This window comes from Carcharhinus amblyrhynchos, chromosome 6 (assembly GCF_965287045.1).
Source record: "Carcharhinus amblyrhynchos chromosome 6, sCarAmb.v2.hapA, whole genome shotgun sequence".
In the NCBI taxonomy this organism is placed as follows: Eukaryota; Metazoa; Chordata; class Chondrichthyes; order Carcharhiniformes; family Carcharhinidae; genus Carcharhinus; species Carcharhinus amblyrhynchos.
Window position 1 is genome coordinate 36,786,308 of NC_137329.1, and position 24,168 is coordinate 36,810,475.

General features: G+C 41.3%; 1 protein-coding gene across 1 annotated transcript in view; it reads right to left on the reverse strand.

Moving 5' to 3' along the window:
* Window positions 1-24,168, reverse strand: part of sbf2 (SET binding factor 2) — a 598,480-nt gene that overhangs the window by 281,746 nt on the left and 292,566 nt on the right. Inside the window, exon 7 of the mRNA XM_080190221.1 lies at window positions 1,624-1,756. Within this exon, the coding sequence (XP_080046347.1) occupies window positions 1,624-1,756 (133 nt within the window). The remainder of the gene's footprint in view (window positions 1-1,623; window positions 1,757-24,168) is intronic.

Here is a 24,168-nt window from a genome sequence, read left to right on the forward strand (position 1 = left end):
GATTGATGCTGTATCCCTTGTTTTTTGTGGTGTATCTTAATGATCTGGATATGAATGTAAGAGGTATGATAAGTAAGTTCACAGATGACACAAAAATTGAGGGAGTGGGGATAATCACATGGAAACCTATAAAATTCTAACACAATGAGACATGGTAGATACAAGAAAGATGCTTCCAATGCAGGGGAGTCCAGAACCAGGGGTCATAGTCAGAAGATATGGGGTCAACCATTTAGGTCTGAAATTAGAAGAAACTTCTTTACACTGAGCGTGGCGAGCCTGTGGAATTCTCTACCCAGAAAGCAGTTCTGGCTAAAACATTGTATGTTTTCAAGGAGTTAGATATAGTTCTTTTTTCTAAAAGGATGAAAAGATAAGTGGGGAAAGTGTGAACTGGTTACTGAATTGAATGATCAGCCATGATCATAATTAAAGTTGAAGTACCCAAACAGAACTGGAAGTTACCAGACACAGCACCCAAATTTAAGAATTTATGCATCACCAAACTTGTACCATCTAATAGTCAACAAAAAGCAGCACTGACAATAGCACTCAACAATTCCAAAACTATTAGCTTTTCTTTATTAAGAAATTGAGGGACAGTATCCAGTTGACATTGATGGGTGAGATCCACAATGTGTTGAATGCTCTCATTTATTTTGCTCCATAACAATGCAATGATAGGCTTTATTCTACATTTGCTGGAAAAAGTTTACATGTAATTGATTTGGGAATTAACAACCCAGCTCCTAATGGATGTGAATTAACTACAGAAAACTGGCCCTCACCTGGCATTAAAATGGTAGATTGTCTGACATACTTTGGGAAAAGGCTTTTATGATGACCCCAGTGCTTTGGGAAAAAATTGTATTCTCTTTTGAGATGATCCCTTTACAAAGTGAATTTAGGGACAACTTTGGAAAGAGGGAATTAGTTTGAGGTCATCAGTCATCTGAGAAATGCCAATGTGGCCTGACATTGCTATGGTGATTAAAATTACAAAACAAAGGGTAAATATACATATTTAATTGGAAGAGGCAGAGAAAGGGGAAGATGAGGAAAATAACAAAAGTTGAGGTCTATAACAGATTGTAAGAAAGGCAAGGTTAAATGGTAAAACGAGGTGGAAAATGGGACAAGTAAAAAATTCATCTAGAGGAAGTTTGCATAGCTAATCAAAGTGGACATCTTTGAAACTCAACATAAGCTGAGAGCATGGCATCTTATCTTTTAATTAGGCATTGTACAGCTTTCCGGGCTCAACAATACATTCGACAATTTCAGAACGCACTCCCATTTGCTTTTTTTGTCTCTGGACAGCAGCCATGGGTGATAACTGTTTTTCCCATATAAGCCTCTGCACACCATTTGTTTCTTTACCTGTCCCAGTGCCATCCTCCTATACATCTATACCTCTTGTCTTAAACTGCCAGTTGTGTTGTTAGTTCATGCCTATATTTTGGACTCCCCAGAAAGTGAATCTATGAATTGTCATTTATGCACTTTGAAATTGATACATTCTTAACAATTACTTGGAAATGAATCTAAGTAAGTAGTATAGGAAAGCAGGAAAACATTATTTCATATAATGTATTAAACTGTACCATAAAATAAAAGTCTCACCTATACTTTAGAGGAAATATTAAGGACTCTAGTGCTCTGGATGCTTCACTAAGTCTCTGATAGCTGGTTGAATGAAAAAGAACCTTATTTTCTGTGAGCACGGCACAGAAAAGGCTGAACACTTGTTGGATCCCTTTGAAAAGAAGAGGTTGATTAAAATTAAACATTGTTCTACAATTTAATTCTTGCACAATCCAACATTGTAATTGAAATGCTGAGTGAAAGAAACATAACTTGCAAACTTTAACAACTTGTTACACAGATCTGTAGTAACAAGTGTATTTTGTAGGTCCTTTACTACAATGCCAGCTAAATATCATACCATCCTGACTTGGAACTGTATCATCATTCCTTCACTGTTGCTGGGTCAAAAACATGGCACTCACGACCCTGAGAAAAAATTCTCTGAATCTCCCTTTTAAATGGGCAACCCCTTATTTTTAAACAGTGACCCCAGCTCTAGATTCTCCCACAAGAGGAAACATTCTCTCCACCTCCAACCAGTCATGATCCCTTACAATCTTATGTGTTTTAATCATGACGCCTCTTATTTTTCTAAGAATTCTTCTCCTAAATCAATTCCCAGAAGTGGATAGCTGACAAACTTAAGGTAATTAAGTTTGGGTATCAAATATGCCTTACCAGAGGTACACATCCATGAAAGAATTTTAAAATATAACTTGAATGTACAAGGACAATAGTCAATAATTCCCTTCAGCTCCTGAACCTGTACACAATTGGGAGATCAATACATGCAGCTTACTAGATATGTAATTCTCTGAAAATGTAATTGAAGCCAAATAGATCACTAATGTCATTTGGAAAACAAACCATTCAACTTATACCTGGCCTGGCCTACACACAACAAAGCTGAGAGAGAAGTGGAATTCTCTCTTTATATCTTCAGATTAACAAGGGATATGAAATAAAACACTGACTTGTCACTATTACCAATCTGCCAATAATAAAGAAAAAATGAGGACTTTTTTAGTTATTCTTGAGAGATGCTTTATTAAAAGTCCATGATCATGAAATCATTGTTGATTGTTATAAAAATGCATATGGTTCACTAGTGTCCTTTAGGGAATAAAATTGGCTTCCCTAACTGGTCTGGCCTCTATGTGGCTCCAGATTCACAGCAATGCGGTTGACTCTAAAATGGCCCAGCAAGCCACAAGGACAATTAGGGATGGGCAAGAAATGGTGGCAGAGCCAGCATCGCCCACATCCCATGACTGAATTTTAAAAATTAAGCATAATTATATCAAGTATATTGACTGCACCAAGTATCCCAAACCTCAAATGTATTCGATACTTGCAACATGAACTAATTAATGCTGAAGAACAAAATAACAATACCAAATCTGAATGACTTTAACAAATGTACCAAACTGTTAGGTCAACATTTGCTGGAAAGCATGTTGAAATTTATTATCACTAAACCTAATACCAGTCATCTTCAGTTCAGCTACATATTGTTTTGCCGTACAAACAAACATACGAACAAAGAGTAGGAATAAGCCATTCGGCCCTTCAAGCTTGCTCCACCATTAAATAAGATCGTGGTTGATCTGATAGTAGCCTCAAATCTGCATCCTACCAAGCCCAATGATCCAACCCACCTTGCTTACTATCCACCACTGCCTTAAAAATATTCAAAGGCTATGTTTCTGCAACCTTTTCAAGAAGAATGTTTGAAAGCCTCACAACCCTGAGAAAAAATTCTCCTAATCTCCCTTTTAAATGGGCAACCCCTTATTTTTAAACAGTGACCCCTAGCTCTAGATTCTCCCACAAGAGGAAACATTCTCTCCACTTCCAACCAGTCACGATCCCTTACAATCTTATGTGTTTTAATCATGACGCCTCTTATTCTTCTAAGAATTCTTCTCCTAAATCAATTCCCAGAAGTGGATAGCTGACAGTCATAGGGCTGTTTCGTCCGTGAAACAAACTGAAATGAAGGCCAAAATGTATCATTACACACATTCCATTTAAAGTATGCAAAACACTGCCCACAGTTCCCATGAGATGCCTTTTCCTATGTTTTCAATAGAATACAGTATGTTTTTAATTAAACCATTAATAGTGGAAACACAAAACAAGTAAAATGCAAAAGCACAACTCTATTGAATTACATTTTTAGGTCACTGCTTGAAAATGTATTAAAAAGATTGACCATAATGTCCTCAGTCAACATTTCCTTAAGTACATCATGTGTTCTGACATTACATGCACATTTCCTGTTTTGGTCGTATACAACAGACATAGTGGAGCATCATATTGTGCATGCTAAATGAATGGTATTTAACACATTTGTCCTCTCATCAAGTTAGCAGCATTTATATCACCTAAGTACCATAAGTTGTGGATTTCTTTTTTAAAAATCAGGAATTTACATTTGGGAATTTAGGAAGAAAAATAGCAGTCTTCATTAAGTACACATCACTGGATTAATACTGACTATTTTTCTCAACAATATTACCACACACAATTTTCCAAACTCTAATTCTTTTGTGAAGGGGAGGTTGTGTCTCACGAACTTGATCAAGTTTTCAAGGAAGTGACAAAGATGATCGATGAGGGTAGGGCAGTAGATGATGTCTACATGGACTTCAGTAAAGCCTTTGAGACAAGGTCCCGCATGGCAGACTGGTGCAGAAGGTGAAGTCGCATGGGATCAGAGGTGAGCTAGCAAGGTCCGTACAAAACTGGTTCAGTCAAAGAAGACAAAGGGAAGGAGTGGAAGGGTGTGTTTCTGAATGGACGGCTGTGAGAGGAAAATCTAACTGTAAAATGTAATAACTAGTTTGCGGATGACACAAAGGTTGGTGGATATGCGGATAGCGATGAACACCATCGGAGCATATAGCAAGAAATAGATCAGTTGGAGATTTGGGCAGAGAGATGGCAGATGGCGTTTAATCTGTACAAATGTGAGGTAATTCATTTTGGAAGGTCTAATACAGATAAGAAATATACAGTAAACGGCAGAACCCTTAAGAGTATTGACAGATAAAGAAATCTGGGTGTACAGGTACACTGGTCACTGAAAGTGGCAATGCAGGTGAAGAAGGTAGCCAAGAAGCTATACAGCATGCTTGCTTTCATTGGCCAGGGTACTGAGTTTAAAAATTGGCAAGTCATTTTGCAGCTTCATATAACCTTAGTGAGGCTGCACTTAGAACATAGCGTTCAATTCTGGTCATCAGACTATCAAAAAGATGTGGACGCTTTGGAGACGGTACAGAAAAGATTTACCAGGATGTTGCCTGGTATGGAGGGTATTAGCTATGAGGAGAGGTTGGAGAAACTTGGCTTGTTCTCACTGTACGACGGAGGTTGAGGGGAGACCTGATAGAAGTCTACAAGATTATGAGAGGCATGGACAAAGTGGATAGTCAGAAGCTTTTTCCCACGGTGCGCATAGGTTTTAAGATGTGAGGGACAAGGTTTAAAGGAGTTGTACGGGACAGATTTTTTACACAGAGTGTAGCGGATGCCTGGAACTCGTTGCCGGGTTTTTTGGGGGGGTGGGGGGGCGCTGTTGCCATTTGTGTAAACAGATACGGTAGTGACCTTTAAGGGGCATCTCGACAAGTACATGAACAGGATGGGAACAGAGGGATATGGTCATCGGAAGGGTAGAGGGTTTTAGTTAAGTCAGGCAGCATGGTCGGTGTGGCTTGGACAGCCGAAGGGTCAGTTCCTGCGCTGTAATTTTCTTTCTTCTTTGTTTTTCTATGGTAAAAACACCGGCAAACATTTGAAACTGCTGCAAGGGCTGTAACCACCAAGCTCCAAGGCAAAGTTTCTGAGGGTTACCAAAAAGATGTGCTAAGGAATCACCCCCTATATCCAGCTGGAATTTTCAAGGTAAACATAGCACAACAACTGCCCAGGATGTTCAAACTTCTTTTGGGGAATTGCCCTGCACTGGGAAGCATCTGAAAATGTGACCCAAACCTCAAATATCTCATGATTCCAACTGTCTTACAGTTACTCAGATGTATCATAGCTTGGTATGGCTCCTGCTCTGACCAAGACCACAAGAAACTACAAAGAGTTGTGAACGTAGCCCAATCCATCATGCAAACCAGATTCCCCTCCATTGATTCAATCTACTCTTCCTGCTGCCTTGGAAAAGCAGCTGGCATAATCAAGGACCTCAGACACGCCAGGCATATTCTCTTCCACTTTATTTCGTCGGGAGAAAGATACAGAAGTCTAAGATCACATAGCAATCAACTCAAGAACAACTTCTGAGCTGCTGCCATCAGATCTTTGAATGCACCTACCTTATATTCAGTTGATCTTTTTCTACACCCTAGCTATGACTAACATTACATTCTGCACCCTCTCCTTTCCTTCTCCCCTATGTATTCTATGGGCAGTATGTTTTGTCTGTTTAGCACGCAAGAAACAATACTTTTCACTGTATCCCAATACATATGACAATAATAAATCAAATCCATAACTCGCCGATGACTGTCACAAAAATTGATTGTTCACATTTTACTTCAGTTATTTTTCACCAAATAATTTTCAAACAGGACTTCACCAATAAAGATTTTCATTGACTACTGACATTTTTTCCAACTGATCACACTGAACTACTTTTTCTGTTGCAGCAATTTACAGCAGCATGTGAACATTCTTGATGTAGTCATTACACATCTAGGTTACTTTTGACTCTCCAGAGCAACAGGGTTCCTTACACTAGAGTTATATGGGCAAAGATGAGAAATCATATCTAACCGGTCTTGTGATAATCCAATTTTAATGCCTGTAGTTTAACCAAGCAGCATTTAACAATATTCTTCTCCAACTACATGATCTGGAGGAAGGAACCGAGTGTAGGGTGTCGAAATTTGCTGATGACACCAAAATTGGTGGAAAGGCAAATTGTGCGGAGGGTGTGGAGAGTCTACAGAAGGATCTAGATAGGCTGGGCGAATGGGCCAGGAAATGGCAAATGGAATTTAATGTTGGCAAGTGCGAGGTGGTCCACTTTGGTAGGAATAATGGTAGGAAGGATTATTACTTACGTGGAGAAAAACTGCAGCAGGTGACGGTGCAGAGGGACCTCGGGGTCCTTGTGCATGAGTCGCAAAAACCCAGCTTGCAGGTGCAGCAGGTGGTCAGGAAGGCGAATGGGATGCTGGCCTTCATAGCGAGGGGGATTGAATATAAAAGTAGGGAGGTCTTGCTGCGGCTGTATAGGGCATTGGTGAGGCCGCAGCTGGAGTACTGTGTGCAGTTTTGGGCGCCCTACTTACGCAAGGATATTTTGGCCTTGGAGGAAGTGCAGAGGAGGTTTACTAGGCTGATGCCGGAGTTGAGGGGGTTGAGCTATGAGGAGAGGCTGAATAAATTAGGCTTGTACTCATTAGAGTTTAGAAGAACGAGGGGAGATCTCATTGAGACGTATAAGATGATGAATGAGATGGATAGGATAGAGGTGGAGAGACTCTTCCCGCTCAGAAAGGATAGTAGGACTAGGGGGCACAGCCTCAAGATAAAGGGGGGGGCAGTTTAGAACAGAGTTGAGGAGGAACTTCTTCACTCAAAGGGTGGTGAATCTCTGGAATTCTCTGCCCGTTGAAGTGGTGGAGGCTACCTCGCTAAATATTTTTAAGACGCGGGTTGATGGGTTTTTGATAAGAGAGGGGATTAAGGGTTATGGGGAGAGGGCGGGAATGTGGAACTGAGCCACGACAGATCAGCCATGATCTTATTGAATGGCGGGGCAGGCTCGAAGGGCTGGTTGGCCTACTCCTGCTCCTATTTCTTATGTTCTTATGTTCTACGTTTATGGAAGAACAACCAGTTTTAAAATTATGCATTTAGCAAAAGCCAAACTCAAGTGATAAATGTGTACAGTACTTCAGTGTCACAAAACAGTTATAGCCATTGATGGTGCTACATCATTATCTTTTAGTCTTTAAGCCCTGGTGGATCCATGAGAATACTGAACTATCACTCTGAAGTCATGAGCTAACAGTAATCATCACTGTCAAACATGTTTGCTTCTTCAGAATGTTTACTTAACCCCTTCAGATTGCTGCACAAGGCCAATAAAGTTTCCTGCACTAAATAATACACATGCACAAGTCACCAATAACAAGCCACTGACTCATCAACAGATAGAGTTCCTTCTTCAAAAAACAGTATTTAAAAAAAGTAACAGCATCCTGCTGATAATACAAGCTCTGGAATTTCTTTGGAAATAACTTCCATTTCCTGACTGCAATGTTCTTAAGAACCCAAAGGATATGAAACATACTTTTCAGAGTTGGCCAAAGAAGTATGACCATCATATTGTAAAGTTAATTTCCTTTTGTTATGTTTTGATCTTTTTTGCAAACTGAAAAAGTGTTTCAATTCTATTTCACTATCTAATCGCTATTAAATATAACATGCATATGCCAACCATTCGAAGAATAACTCTCAAAACCCATTTCATCCACATTTTCGTCACAGAGTGAAAGCATGAATAATGGGTCAGTTTTTCTTTAGTGGATATCGCAATTTGTTTGAAACTTGCAATTACATTTCTTGTTCAAATTTCAAATTGATTTTTAACCTGATATCAAGAAATTGACAATATTCCACTACCACCCAATAATTCAGAGTAGCATTATTCACAAACATCTGCGCATATCTCAAATGCACTGTTGTTGGCTGTAAGTTTCTTCATTCTTTTGTGTAATCTGAGCCATTGCTGGCAAGGCCAGCATTTATTGTCCATCCTTAATTGCCCTTTATCAGATGATGGTATGATGCCTTCTGAAAAATTGCACATCATACAGTGTAGCACACCCCAGTGCTGTTAAACTTGGACTTTCAGAATTTTGGTGTAGCAATGATAAAGGAATGGTGATACATTCCCAAATTTGAATATAGTGTGACTTGAAGGAGAACTTGCAGGCAAGTACCAAGCACCTACTACTTCCACTGTTCTTCTAGGAAGTAGAAGTTATGGATTTGGAAGGTGCTGTCTAAAGAGCCAAGAAAAATTCCTGCAATGCATCTTTTAAATGGCACAAACTGCTGCCACTGAGCGACAGGCACAGAGGAAGTGAATGTTTTGTGGACAGGGTGCCAATTAGAACGCAGAACAGTATAACACAGTACAGGCCCTTCAGCTCTCGATGTTGTGCTGAGCTTTGTCCAAAACCAAGGTCAAGCTATTCCACTCCCTATCATTCTGGTGTGCTCCACGTGCCTATCCAATAATCGCTTGAAAGTTTCTAAACTGTCTGACTCCACTATCACAGCAGGCAGTCCATTCCACACCCCAACCACGCTCTGAGTAAAGAACCTACCTCAGACATCCCTCCTATATCTCCCACAATGAACCTTATAGTTATGCCCCCCAGTAACAGCTACATCCACCTGAGGAAATAGTCTCTGAACGTCCACTCTATCTATCCCCCTCATCATCTTGTAAACATCTATTAAGTTGCCTGTCACCCTCCTCCGCTCTAAAGAGAAGAGCCCTAGCTCCCTCAACCTTTCCTCAAAAGACCTACCCTCCAAACCAGGCATCATCCTGGTAAATTTCCTCTGCACTCTCTCCAATGCTTCCACATCTTTCTTACAGTGAGGTGAGCAGAACTGCACACAATATTCCAAATATGGTCTCACCAAGGTCCTGTACAGTTGCAGCATAACCCCACGGCTCTTGAACTCAAACCCCATTAATGTACGCTAACACACTATAAGCCTTCTTCACAGCTCTATCCATTTGAGTGGCAGCCTTCAGAGATCTGTGGATATGAACCCCAAGGTTACTCTGTTCCTCCACATTCCTCAGAACCCTGCCGGTGACCTTATAATCCTCATTCAAATTTGTCCTCCCAAAATGAATCACCTCGCACTTATCAGGGTTATGCTCCATCTGCCACTTTTCTGCCCAGCTCTGCATCCTATCAAGGTCTCTTTGCAGCCTACAAGAGCCCTCCACCTCATCCACTACTCCATCAATCTTGGTGTCATCAGCAAATTTACTGACCCACCCTTCAGCCCACCTCCAAGTCATTAATAAAGATCACAAGTAGCAGAGGACCTGGCACTGATCCTGACCCGGTACACCACTGGTACTGATCTCCAATCTGAAAATTTTCCATCCACCACCACCCTCTGTCTTCTATGAGATGGCCAGTTACTTATCCAAGTGGCTAAATATCCCTCTATCTCACACTTCCTTATTTTCTTCATGAGCCTACCATGGGGAAACCTTATCAAACACCTTACTAAAATCCATCTTTACGACATCAACTGCTCTACCTTCATCTAACACTTACTTATCTCCTCAAAGAATTCAATCAAATTTGTGAGGCAAGACTTACCCTTCACGAATCAGGCTGACTATCCTGGACTAAACTGCATCTTTCTAAATGGTCATAAATCCTATCCCTCAGAATCTTTTCTATTAACTTACCGACCACCAAAGAAAGACTAACCGGCCTATAATTACTAGGGTCATTCCTATTTCCTTTCTTGAACAGAGGAACAACATCCACCATTCTCCAGTGCTCTGGCACTACCTCCTTGGACAGCGAGAACCCAAAGATCAAAGCCAAAGGCTCTGCAATCTCATCCCTTGCCTCCCAAAGAATCCTAGGATGTATCCCATCTAGCCCAGGGGACTTGTCAACCTTCAGGTTTTTCAAAATTGCTAATACATCCTCCCTCAGAACATCTACCTCCTCCAGCCTATCAGCCTGTATCTCACACTCATCCTCAAAAACATGACCCCCTCCTGGATGAACACTGAAGTATTCATTCAGCAACTCTCCTATCTTTTCTGACTCCATGCACAAGTTCCTACTACTATCCTTGACCGGCCCTAACCCCACCTTGGTCATTCTTTGATTTCTCACATAAGCAGGTTGCTTTGTCTTGAATGGTGTTGAGCTTCTTGGGTATTGTTGGAACTGCACTCATCCAGGCAAATGGAGAGTACTCCATCACACTTCTAACTTGTGTTTTGTTGATGGTGAATACGCTTTGGTGAGTCAGGAGGCGAGTTACGTGCCTTAGAGGTCCTAGCCTCAAATCTGCTTTGGCAGCCACCTATCTATTGGCTGGTCTAGTTCAGTTTTTGGTTAATGATAACCCCCAGGCTGTTGATGGTGTAGCTATTCAGCAATGGTAACGCGATTGAGTGTCAAGGACCGATGGTTAGATACATTCTTATTGGAAATGGTCATTACCTGGCACTTGTGTGGTTGCTTGCCACTTGTTGGCCCAATCCTGAATTTTGTCCAGGTCTTGCCGCACAGGGATATGAACTGTTGCAGCTTCTGATCAACTTTGAATGGTATTAAACACTCCCACTTCTGGTCTTACATTCTAGGGAAGGTCACCGATGAAGATGAAGCAGATAGTTGGACTTAGGCCACTTTGCTGAGGAATTCCTCCAGTGACATCCTGGGGCTGACATGATTGACCATCAACAAACACAACTGTGTTCCTTTGTGCTAGCGATGACTATCTGGTGGAGAACTTTCCTCCTGTTTCCCATTGACTTCAATTTTGCTGTCAGATCTGGTCAAATTCTGCCTCAATCTTAATGGCAGTCAATCTCACCTCTGGAATTCAACACTTTCATCCATGTTTAAAGCCATAATGTGATCTGGAGTTCGGGTAAAAGCCCAGATTGGCCGGAAAAAATACAAAATAGCTTGAACAAGAGATGTAAACCTTTGCACAGATGAAACTAATTATTAAAACTAGAAAACGCCTCCAAACAGCAATATTTATCATATTTGCAAACCATTCCACAACAATTCCAAAAGGATTCCAATTAACAGCTAAAATGTTTGAAATATTTAAAGTCTGAGAAGGCCTTTAAGTACATTGCATAACAAAACAAAACATATTTACGTTTTATCCATTGGTTCTATCCCTTTTTCTGGCAACTACTGCAGGTTGAATTAGACCATTTAAAACTCTGGCTTAGTAAACGATTTATCCACTCCATCACCAATGTCTAATCCTTAATTTTACCTAGGCTGTTCCTAGGCGTAGGCAGCAGAGTCACTGTAGTTCATGTGAGCACACAGGTAATATGCGATTTGGACTTAATGTGAGTCAGGACATAGGCAGCAGAGTTTGGATCAACAGGAGGGATGGAAGATAGGTTGACCAGAAGAGCATTGGAATAGTCAAATCTAAGAAGATTATTATTTAGGATGGACGTGAACGCACTGGAGGGGGTGCAAAGGAGATTTACCAGGATGTTGCCGGGGACGGAACATTTAAGTTATGAAGAGAGGTTGGATAAGCTTGGGTTGTTTTCTTTGGAGTAGAGAAGGCTGACGGGGTGACCTGATTGATACATTCAAGATTATGAACACCATCATCTTGTGTTCATCGCAATCCATTTGCTGCTGAAACCCTCGGGTCCGCCTCTGTCACCTCTATCACTGAATCACAGAATCCTACAGAGAACAAGCAGCCCTTCGGCTCATCGAGTCCACATCGCACATAAAATGCCCTGATCTGGCAACCTAACCTCACTTGCCAGCACTTGGCCCAAAGCCTTGAACATTATGGCATACCAAGTACTCATCCAGATACTTTTTAAAGTATGTGCAATATCCAGCCTTCACCACCCTCCCAGGTAGTGCATTCCAGATTGTCACCTCCTCTGAGTAAAAACATTTTTCCCCAAACTTCCCATCCCTCACTTTTAGCTTGTGTCCCCTTGTAAACCGACACTTCATCTAAGGGGAACAGCTGCTCCCTATCCACCCTGTCCATGCCCCTCAATCTTGAGCACATGAATCAGGTCACCCCATCAGTCTTCTCTACTCCAGAGAAAACAACCCAAGCCTACCCAACCTCTCTTCACAACTTAAATGTTCCATCCCAGGCGCATCCAGGTAAATCTCCTCTGCACCCGCTCCAGTGAGTTCATGTCCATCCTAAATAACCTTCCTAGATTTTGGCCAGCCTATCTTCCATCTCTCACGTCGATCCAAACTCTGCTGCCTGTGCCCTGACTCATACCGAGTCCAAATCACATTTTACCCAAGTGCTCACATGAGCTACAGTGGCCTCATTTTGAGAGTCTCATCCCTGTTTTCAAATCCCTCCATATCTCTGTACCTTCCTCCAACCTCACAAGACAGAGATCTCTGCACGCCTCCAATTCTGGCCTTTTGAGCATCCTCAATTAGAATTACTTCACCACTGACAGCCATGCCTTCAGATGTCTTGGCCCTACATTCTAGGATTCATACCCTAAGCCTCTACTCTCCCTTTAAACTATTTGTTTAAAACACCTACCTCTTATCAAGTTTTTGGTCATATGTCCTAAAATCAGTGTCCAATTTTGTTTTATAACTCTCCTGTGAAATGCCTTTGGATATACTACTTTGTTAAAAGAGCTGTACCAATGCAAGGCATGAAGAAAATGCCTACATAATGTAGAAGAAAATCATACTCCAGTGCACAAAGAATAAAGCTAGATTAGATTGAACACCTTTGCATCACAATGCTAGAAACAGGAAAAATGGCATTTTGAAGTCATGGAATCAGAAAAGTTTACAGCATGGAAACAGGCCCTTCGGCCCAACTTGTCAATGACGCCTTTTTTTTTAAAACCCCTAAGCTAATTCCAATTGCCCACATTTGGCCCATAACCCTCTATACCCATTGTACCCATGTAATTATCTAAAAGATAAAATTGTACTCACCTCTACTACTACCTCTGGCAGCTTGTTCCAGACACATCACCATCTGTGTGAAAAAATTGCCCCTTTGGGCATTTTTGTATCTCTCCCCTCCCACCTTAAACCTATGCCCTCTAGTTTTAGACTCCTCTACCTTTGGGAAAAGATATTGACTATCTACCTTGTCTATGCCCCTCATTATTTTATAGACTTCTATAAGGTCACTCCTCAGCCTCCTACGCTCTGGGAAAAAAGTCCCAGTCTATTTAGCTTCTTCTTATAACTCAACCTATTAAAGTTCCAGTAGCATCCTAGTAAATCTTTTTTGCACTCTTTCTAGTTTAATAACATCCTTTCTATAATAGGGTGACCAGAATTGCACACAGTATTCCAAGTGTGGCTTTACCAAAATCTAGTACAACTTCAACAAGACATCGCAACTCCTGTATTCAATGTTCTGACCGATGAAACCAAGCACGCCAAATGCCTTCTTCACCTCTCTGTCCACCTGTGACTCCACTTTCAAGGAGCTATGAACATGTACCCCTAGATCTCTTTGTTCTGTAACTCTCCCCAGTACCCTACCATTAACTGACCAAGTCCTGCCCTCGTTCAATCTACCAAAATGCATCACTTCAATTTGTCTAAATTAAACTCCATCTGCCGTTTGTCAGCCCACTGGCTCAATTGATCAAGATCCCATTGCAATTGGAAATAGCTTTCTTCACTGTCCACTACACCACCAATCTAATCTGTGAATAATATCTACCCCATTTCAGTACAGAACACAATATTGCAAAATCTTGCAAATCTCCAATCTCTGTTCCAAGTCCAAACAAATTTTTTTTTCCCCAATTGCACAATTACAATTCAAAATGCATTCCACCTCGTGGATGGTAGGAAAGCTTGAATGTTAGAATAACTATTTTTTTTTTAATTCTTTCATGGGATGTGCGGATCCCTGGAATACCATCCAAATTGTTCTTGAACTGATTGGCTTACTAAACAACTTCAGAGGACAGATAAGAGTCAACTGTAATGCAGTGGGTCAGGAGCTACATGTAGGTTATACCAGTTAAGGATGGCAGATTTCGTTCTCTAAAAGACATTGATGAACCAGATGGGTTTTTCGACGATCAACAACGGTTTCATGGTCACCGTTAGTGAGACTAGCTTTCAATTCCAGATATTTTATTAATTGAATTTAAATTCCACCAGCTGTTGTGATGGGATTTGAAACCACGTCCCTTCAGTTTTAGCCGAGCTTCTGGATTACTGCTCCAGTAACTCTACCATTATGTCCTTGACCATCTGAACACATAAGCTTGCTGTGCTTTGGATCATGGAACACAATACCTGTAGTAGTAGTACTTTTGCTGGTTTCTAACAGGTACATACATGCCCTGAAAGAAATTCTACAATAATAACTGAGAAGAATATTTTGGACAAATAAATGATATTAACATTTATGTTATATTGTACTACTCTTCAAGGACTGATGGGTAGCTTATGACAAACTGCTGCTCATTGTGAACTGTATAGCAAGCTAGTGGTCATGCTGAAAATAGAACTATGAAGTGGGAATAATAAAACTGAAGTTCAATTCTGGAGCTTTTATATCACAAATCAAGGCAGCAAAGCCCAAGTGATTTGTCAATGCCAACTGGACCCTAAGATTAAATTTCAGCCTCCCTTCTCAACTTCAACGAAAATATAAACAACATTGATGGTTCAGTATGATACTAAAATTAGTGACTACAATGGTAGTCCAATATCATGTCATCGCAGCAGAAAAATACTGTCAAATAGTTCACAAGTGGTTTTAATGGAATTATTTTGCAATTCTCAGTAGAATTGCAATAGATTTAAGAATACAATATGTGTTTAAACATATGCTATTGATAGTTTAGGTATGTTGGGTGTAGAAAACCATTAAAACTAAATGCTTTACTGCAAATTGGTAGTATAAAACTGAAGTAATTAGTTTCAAAGATTACAATTGAATAGAAAGAAAACACATTTAATGTAGTGAGTCAATTATGTCAAATCATTACACTTAATGCAGCCATCTAGTTCATTATTCTCTTGAACAAACTAAAGAAGCTGATCTATTTTGGGAGTTTGGGGGTGGGGTTTAGTGACATTTCCAAATTGCAGCAGCTATTTATTAGGTGCAAAACAGCTTGTTTGTTTAACAATTATCATGACGTCGAAGATTGGTTGAGACAGCATAAGCTATAGGTGTTAGAACCAGACCAATGCAGAGGGATCAAAGGCCTCTGTGTCTTATAATTTGTGAGCAATGTTGTTTAGGGGTTCAAGGCCATGACAAAGCCTGTCCTTACTAGCATTGATATGTCCTCCCTTTATTTGGGAGCTGTAATTTGTGGTTATCTATTGGAATTTGGTAGGTAATATTTAATTTTGCTTTCACTTTACTGGACAGAATTCCCCATATGTTTACAATAAAGCATTTTAAAAGTGGGTTCCATTTTCACTATCAGTTGTTGAGAATATTTTGGGCTCCATTAGAATAAGGATGTCAGACTCGGAAATGTAATATAACCCAAACATTTTCTAGAAATTTCTACAAGAACAATAGAGGAAGTACGGTATAATGCCAATTGTCAACACAATGATGGAAAAATTTCAAATTTATGTGACATGGCTTTTATTGCAAGCCTGAGTTTCTTTGACCTTTTACTCCAAAAACAAAAGGAAACTTCCTGCTTACTAACATAAATAAGAACATAAGAACTAGGAGCAGAAGTCATCTGGCCCCTTGAGCTGCTCCGCCATTCACTAAGATCATGGCAATCTTTCCATGGACACAGCTCCACTTAGCTACCCACTCAGCATAACCCTTAATTCCTTTCCTTTTCAAAAATGTATCTATCCTTGCCTTAAAAAAATTCAATGAGGTAGCCTCAACTGCCTCACTGGGCAGGGAATTCCACAGATCCACAACCCTTAAATTCCTCCTCAACTCAATTCTAAATCTGCTCCCTCTTATTTTGAGACCATAGTTCTACTTTCACCTGCCAGTGGAAACAACTTCCCTGCTTCTATCTTATCAATTCCCTTCATAATCTTGTATGTTTCTAGATCTCCCCTCACTTTTCTGAATTCCAATGAGCATAGCCCCAGTCTACTCAATCTCTCCTCATCAGCCTCTTAACTCCGGAATTGAAGTATGTGAATCTCCTCTGCATTCCCTCAAGTCCAATTTATCCTTTTTCAAGTAAGGAGATCAAATACAGTAAGCCAGGTGTGGCCTCACCAGCACCTTATACAGCTGCAACAAAACCTCACTGTTTTAAACTCCATTTCTCTAGCAATGAAGGACAAATTTCCATTTGCCTTCTTAATTACCTGCTGCACCTGCAAACCAACTCCTTGTGATTCTTGCACAAGGACACGCAGGTTCCTCTGCACAGTAGCATGCTACAATTTTTTACTATTTAAATAGTCCATTTTGCTGTTATTCCTACCAAAATGGATGACCTCACATTTACCAACATTGTACTCCATCTGCCAGACACTCGCCCACTCACTTAGACTGTCTATATCCCTTTGCAGACTTTCAGCATCCTCTGCACACTTTGCTCTGCCACTCATCTTAGTGATATCTGCAAATTTTGACACACTACATTCGATCTCCAACTCCAAATCATCTACGTAAATCGTAAACAATTGCATCCCAACACTGATCCCTGAGGCACACCACTCGTCACCGGTCACCAACCAGAAAAATACCCATTGAACCCAATTCTTTGCTTTCTGCTATTCAACCAATCCTCAGTCCATGCCAATACATTACCCGTAACACCGTGCACCTCCTTTATCTCATGTAGCTGCCTTTGGTGTGGCACCTTGTCAAATGCCTTCTGGAAACCCAGATACACTACATCCACAGGTTCTCTAATGTCCACTGCACATGTGACATTCTCAAAATATTCCACCAAATTAGTCAAACATGACCTTCCCTTCACAAAGGCATGCTCCGTCTTACTAATGGGACAATTTATATCCAGAGTCTCGTTATTTCTTCCTTGATGATAGATTCAAGTATTTTCCCTACTACAGAAGTTATGCTCACCGGCCTATAGTTCCCCGCTTTTTGTCTACCTCCTTTTTGAAACAGTGGCGTCACATTTGCTGTTTCCCAATCTGCGGGAACCACCCAGAGTCCAGCAAATTTTGGTAAATTGCCACTAGTGCATTTGCTATTTCCCCCACCATTCCTTTTAGTACCCTGGGATGCATTCCATCAGAGCCAGGAGACCTGTCTACCTTTAGCCCCATTAGCTTGCCCAACGCTACCTCTTTCATTATAATGATAGTTTCTAGTTTTTCACCTGCCATAACCTTCCTGTCATTAACTTTTGGCATGTTATTTATGTCTTTCACTGGGAAGACCGACACAAAATACCTGTTCAATGTCTCAGCCATTTTCTTGTTTCCAGTTATCATATCCCCCTTCTTATCCTCTAAAAGATAGAATGTTTACTTTAGCCACTCTTTTTCATTTCATGTATTTGCAGAAACTTTTGCGATCTGTTTCTATACTCTGAGCTAGTTTACTCTCATAATCCATCTTACTTTTCTTTACAGCTTTCCTTGTGGCTTTCTGCTGACCTTTAAAGATTTCCTGATCCTCTAGTTTCCAACTAATCTTTGCCACTTTGTATGCATTTTTTTTCAATTTGATACCTTCCTTTATTTCCTAAGATATCCATGGCTAATTATCTGTTTTTCTACAGTCTTTATCACTGATATATACTTTTGCTGAGCACTGTGAAAGATCGCTTTGAAAGTCCTCCACTGTTCCTCAACTGTCCCACCATAAAGTTTTTGCTCTCAGAGTACCTCAGCCAATGCCTCCCTCATCCCTTTGGAGTCTCCTTTGTTTAAGCACAAGACACTGGTATTGGATTTTACTTTCTCATGCTCCATCTGTATTTTAAATTCAGCCATACTGTGATTGCTTCTCCCGAGAGGATCCTAGCTGTAAGATCATTAATTATTCCTGTCTCAGTACACAGGACCAGATCTAGGACAGCTTGCTCCCTTGTAGGTTCCATTACATACTGATCAAGGAAGCTATTGCAGGTACACGCTATGAACTCCTCCTCAAGACTGTGTTGACCGACCTGGTTTGACCAATTGATATGTAGATTAAAATCTGCCATGATAATTGCTGTACCATTTTTACAGGCTTTTTTTTAAAACCAACAGCTTATGTGAATTTTCTGCATTTTTGTCAGTTGTTTTGTTGGTGTAGATTTAAGCCAAAAAAGAGACACAAGAGACCAAAGTCATTGTTGGAGCTTCTTTCTTACTGAGGCCAATACTGCATTGTCTAAATACTTTTTACATGGCATCAGAGATTCTTACATTAAAAAGTGAAAAGGTCTCAAGTTTGCATTGTTTGGACTTGAAATGTCAGATTTGCATAAATTATGTTTCATGGCTTCAATTTTTAACTTTCATAGATAAGAGTAAACTTAAAAAAGAATATTTCATTAGATTTTGTGTATGGTTCAGTTTCCAAACGTATACGTTGATTTATGCTTTGTGAACACCAGATTTTACCCAAGGTAAAAAAAATGGTATAAGTGTCTGTTGACAAGGTCAGCATCAAAATAAGTGTAAACTGTGGTGTACATTCTATTTTTACCTATCCAAGAAATTCAGGCCCATTATCTTTTCCTTAAAGTCATTTTTACATCAGAAATCAGGTACTTACGTATCACCATAACATGCTAAAACTTCAATAAGCCCTGATAGCAGATGATGACGTACAGTCATTCCATGTCCAAAGTGATGGAGACAACAGGCAAATTGAGTGCTACCTATTCATCATCATGATTTTCTTATGCTACCCAGTGCCAAACACGCTGCTGACTTACTGCATGTTCAGCAGGGTACCCAGGTGTGTGTACATCACTAGCAGGAGTTACACTGAGCATTTGCTCCTTAAAAGCAACCTGCAGTGCTTAAAGGAGGTGCATTCATGCTGCAGAAACTTGTCAGAATATCTCCGAGAGTATTTCAAAGAAATAAGATCGCTCAACAATCAAGCACAAGCCAGAGAGAAGGCTTGCAGGTTGATCCAGTGTTGGAGGCCTTACTACAGGAGGTTTCACGAGATTAGGAGATCCAGGGAATGGGAGTAGTTGATGAAGGTGATTGATTTGACAGAGTCTGACCCCAACAGTACAGTTGCAGTGCCAGAAAAGTTTCAATGACCTTAGTCAATGAATGCATCTCAGATCCACTGTTCCATCTACCAATACACTGCCTGATGCACACTTATCACTCCACAATCAATCACTCATCAATCAAGTCTTATCCAACATTCAGATGTCCCATTACTCCCTCAGCAGTGCACTTGCATCTTGCAGCTTCCATAAACTTCTACCTATTAAGCAATGACAGATACATCACCAAATACCTTGCAACATATTCACTATATTCTTTCCAGTCTTTTTTACAGGACAAGATTGCACAGAACACAAGACAATAGCAGTGAACCAATGGGGTCAGACACATCTGCATCTCCTGGCACCCTTGGGAGAAGATGATACTATAAATTCTGAGCCAGCAATGACTGAAACCAGTGCAACTAAGGCCATCACTAGCAGCCATACTGAGAACATCCAGGATGACAGCATGCTCCTGTAATAGACACCTTCTCAAATCCTATTTCACCCTCATCCTGTTATCTGGGATGAAAGGCGAATTGTTTATAGTGTGACTAAAGACCCCTTGCATTCAACCCAGTCTTCTCCTTTCATATTTTTCCCAAGAGCTGGGGCTGCTGAGAACTGAGGCTCAGAGGAAGCCAAGAAGCAGTAATGACTTGGTGCAGCTGGGAGTTGCGAATCAGGAAGGCTCAGGAATACTGGTGTTCTGTTCAGAGCAACTAGATAGCTGGGATCATATTGGTGATTAGATACTAGGATGCAGACTTGTGAATCTGACTTCAAGTAGTAGTTAGATGTAGCTCTTGGGGTGAAGGGGATCAAGGGATATGGAGGAAGTGGTGGTGGGGGGTCGGGGGGGGGGGGGGGGGGGGGGGTGAAGAGAATCAGGATATTAAATTTGATGTTCAGCCATGCTCATAATGAATGGTGAAACAGGCTCGAAAGGCCGAATGGCTTACTCCTGCTTCTAGTTTCTATGTAATCTAGTTGGACACAAGTCATGGGATATGCGGTTGAATGATGGGAAGGTGAGCAGTTAACAGAGCAATCCAAATTGGGGTGGTTGTTGAAAGAACAGAGAAGTTATGTCCTTGACAGAGAGGAGTTGATATCACTTGTGATGAAGGCAAGAGCTTTAAAAGATTTTGTGATTCTCAGTGATCATCGTGATGTATGGGTGGTTTTCTGAAAAACTAGTGGGATTTGTCTTGGTTGCGCCTGTTATTAATATGCAGTTTACGGTGTTTTCAACCACAATTTGACTGTCAATTCATGCTTACTTCATGTTAATTTTGTATTTTAGAGAAGGAGATAGAGTGTGTTGACTGTTTGCTTCATTGAACCTTGTATAGTAAAATACATATATAAATATGCTGAGCCAGTTGATGCCGGATTCTCCCTGCTCCCTGGAATATCTGACCTTTGGACCCAGCAAGAACCCAGTGAGAATCGCTTCTGTTCTCCACAAATGGAGACAGTAGAATTTGAATTCCATAAAAGACACTTGGAATTATGAAGCTACTGATGGCTATGAAACCATTGTCGAACGTCAGAAAAACCCATCTGGTTCACTTGTGTCCTTAAGGGAAGGAAATCTGCCATCCTTATCAGGACAACATACATGTGACTCAAGCCTCAGCGATGTGGCTGACTCTCTGACTCTCTCTCTCTGTTGTCCTCTGAACAAGGGAAATAGGCACGGACAATAAACGCTGGCCAGCCAGCAACGACCATGTCCCACGAATGAATTAAGAGAAACTTGTAAGACTTCTGCATCTCCCAATATCCAGTTTAAATAAATCTAAGTCAAATCCAGTTTACCATTACTACACAATACCAGTCTGAGAAGCATCTTTATCTGGTTCAGTGAAGATAAATAAACTGCATTTATAATGGTTTCCGTATTAACTTAGCTGTAAGACTTTGAAAGGACCTCTGCTGTAGTTGGCCTTCCAGTGAGATGTTAAACGGGTCTGTCTGCTTCTGAAGGAGTTGGATATTGTACCCTGGCTCTCTGACTGTGTTCATTGTATACTACGCTGGCGGTCTCTACTACATTCCTGGTTCAGTAAAATTAGCATCTGTATGCCTCCCCTGCTCTCCCTGTCATTTTGGTAAATTGGTTCCTGTCGACAGGGCTATTTACATCCGGTCTTATCTAGCTGTCTGCTAATCTCATTACCAGGAAAAGGCTGCATTTCATCCACCTCTTTGAATGTAGGCTGCTGGCGGATTCTCTCTTATTGCTGGGTAGATCACATCCCCTTTGTTACTTCTGTGTCTTGTTGTTAACAGGCAAATCCATGACAATTGTTGGTTGAGGTTCCTCAAGCAACTGAAAGTATGTTCAACAGAGAATTCCCAAGATGTCGAATTCCAAAATGGCTTGGCAATAATTCAGTGTTAGACACTAAAGCCATAATTTTTTTTAATCAGCAAGTGTGACTCAGCACTATGGGTGGAAGCAGCTGTGGTATATCCTTCCACCCATGAGCAGGAGAGCATGATTTCACCTGACTGGCCAAATAAAGGTCAGCAAGTGTGAAATACACTCATACTGCCTCAGAAAACACTGACTGCCTATTGAACAATCTGAATGGAGCAGCTTCACTGTTTTATCATTGTGGTGAAGTTTATTCGACTTATGATCCAAGCAGATGACTGCAGAGAATAACGTTTGAATTCAACGTGGATTCTTCAATTTTTAACATTCTTTAGTTTTCCTTTTTTGTTTTGCCTTGTTATATCACTTCGGATATTCAAACCTTTCTGATGGCATCATGACAGTTAACCTTTCTGGATGTGATGATGTCACTTTATAGGCAGAACACCAATATATAGATGATCTGGAGGAGGGAACCGAGTGTATGGTGTCGAAATTTGCTGATGACACCAAGATTGGTGGAACGGCAAATTGTGCAGAGGGTGGGGAGAGTCTGCAGAAGGATCTAGATAGGCTGGGCGAATGGGCCAGGAAATGGCAAATGGAATTTAATGTTGGCAAATGTGAGGTTGTCCACTTTGGTAGGAATAATGGTAGGAAGGACTATTACTTACGTGGCAAAAAACTGCAGCATGCGACGGTGCAGAGGGACCTCGGGGTCCTTGTGCATGAGTCGCAAAAACCCAGCCTGCAGGTGCAGCAGGTGGTCAGGAAGGCGAATGGGATGCTGGCCTTCATAGTGAGGGGGATTGAATATAAAAGTAGGGAGGTTATGCTGCAGCTGTAAAGGGCACTGGTGAGGCCGCAGCTGGGAGTACTGTGCGCAGTTTTGGTCGCCGCACTTACACAAGGATATTTTGGCCTTGGAGGAAGTGCAGAGGAGGTTTACTAGGCTGATTCCGGAGTTGAGGGGGTTGAACTATGAGGAGAGGCTGAATAAACTAGGCTTGTACTCATTAGAGTTTAGAAGAATGAGGGGAGATCTCATTGAGACGTATAAGATGTTGAATGGGATGGATAGGATAGAGGTGGAGAGGCTCTTCCCACTCAGAAAGGACAGTAGGACTAGAGGGCACAGCCTCAGGATAAAGGGGGGGGCAGTTTAGAACGGAGTTGAGGAGGAACTTCTTCACTCAAAGGGTGGTGAATCTCTGGAATTCTCTGCCCGTTGAAGTGGCGGAGGCTGCCTCGCTCAATATTTTTAAGACGAGGGTTGATAGGTTTTTGACAGGCAAGGGGATAGGACGGGAATGTGGAACTGAGCCATGACAGATCAGCCATGATCTTATTGAACGGTGGGGCAGGCTCGAGGGGCTAGATGGCCTACTCCTGCTCCTATTTCTTATGTTCTTATAAAGATCTATCCTGCCAGCAGCATAAAGAATGTGAGTTGTTCATATGTATGACAGATAAATATAAAAATCCTGGGGCTATCAAGAGAGGACAAAATTGACGCGAGTGAACACTGAGCAGTTAACATAGAACACTACAGCACAAACAGGCCCTTCGGCCCACAAGTTGCGCCGATCACATCCATACCTACCAAGCCATAGAACTATCTGTAACTCCCAATCCCATTAGATCCCATATACTCATCCAGAAGTCTTTTAAAAGACCCCAGCGAGTTTGCCTCTACCACCACCGACAGCAGCCGATTCCACTCACTCACCACCCTCCGAGTGAAAAACTTACCCCTAACATCTCCTCTGTACTTGCTCCCCAGCACCTTAAACCTGTGATCTCTCGTAGCGACCATTTCAGCCCTGGGAAATAGCCTCCGAGAATCCACCCTATCTATTCCTCTCAACATTTATAAACCTCTATCAGGTCACCTCTCAACCTTCTTCTCTCCGGGGAGAAGAGACCAAGCTCCCTTAACCTATCTTCATAAGGCATGCCTCCCAATCCAGGCAACATACTTGTAAATCTCCTCTGCACCCTCTCAATAGCTTCCACATCCTTCCTGTAGTGAGGCGACCAGAACTGCGCACAGTACTCCAAGTGGGGTCCGACAAGGGTCTTATAAAGTTGCAGCATTACCTCCCGACTCCTAAACTCAATCCCTCGATTAATGAAGGCCAGTACATCATATGCCTTCTTGACCACATCCTCCACCTGCAAGGCTGATTTAAGAGTCCTACGGACCCGGACCCCAAGATCCTTCTGCTCTTCAACACAGCTAAGGCTCCTACCCTTGATATTGTAC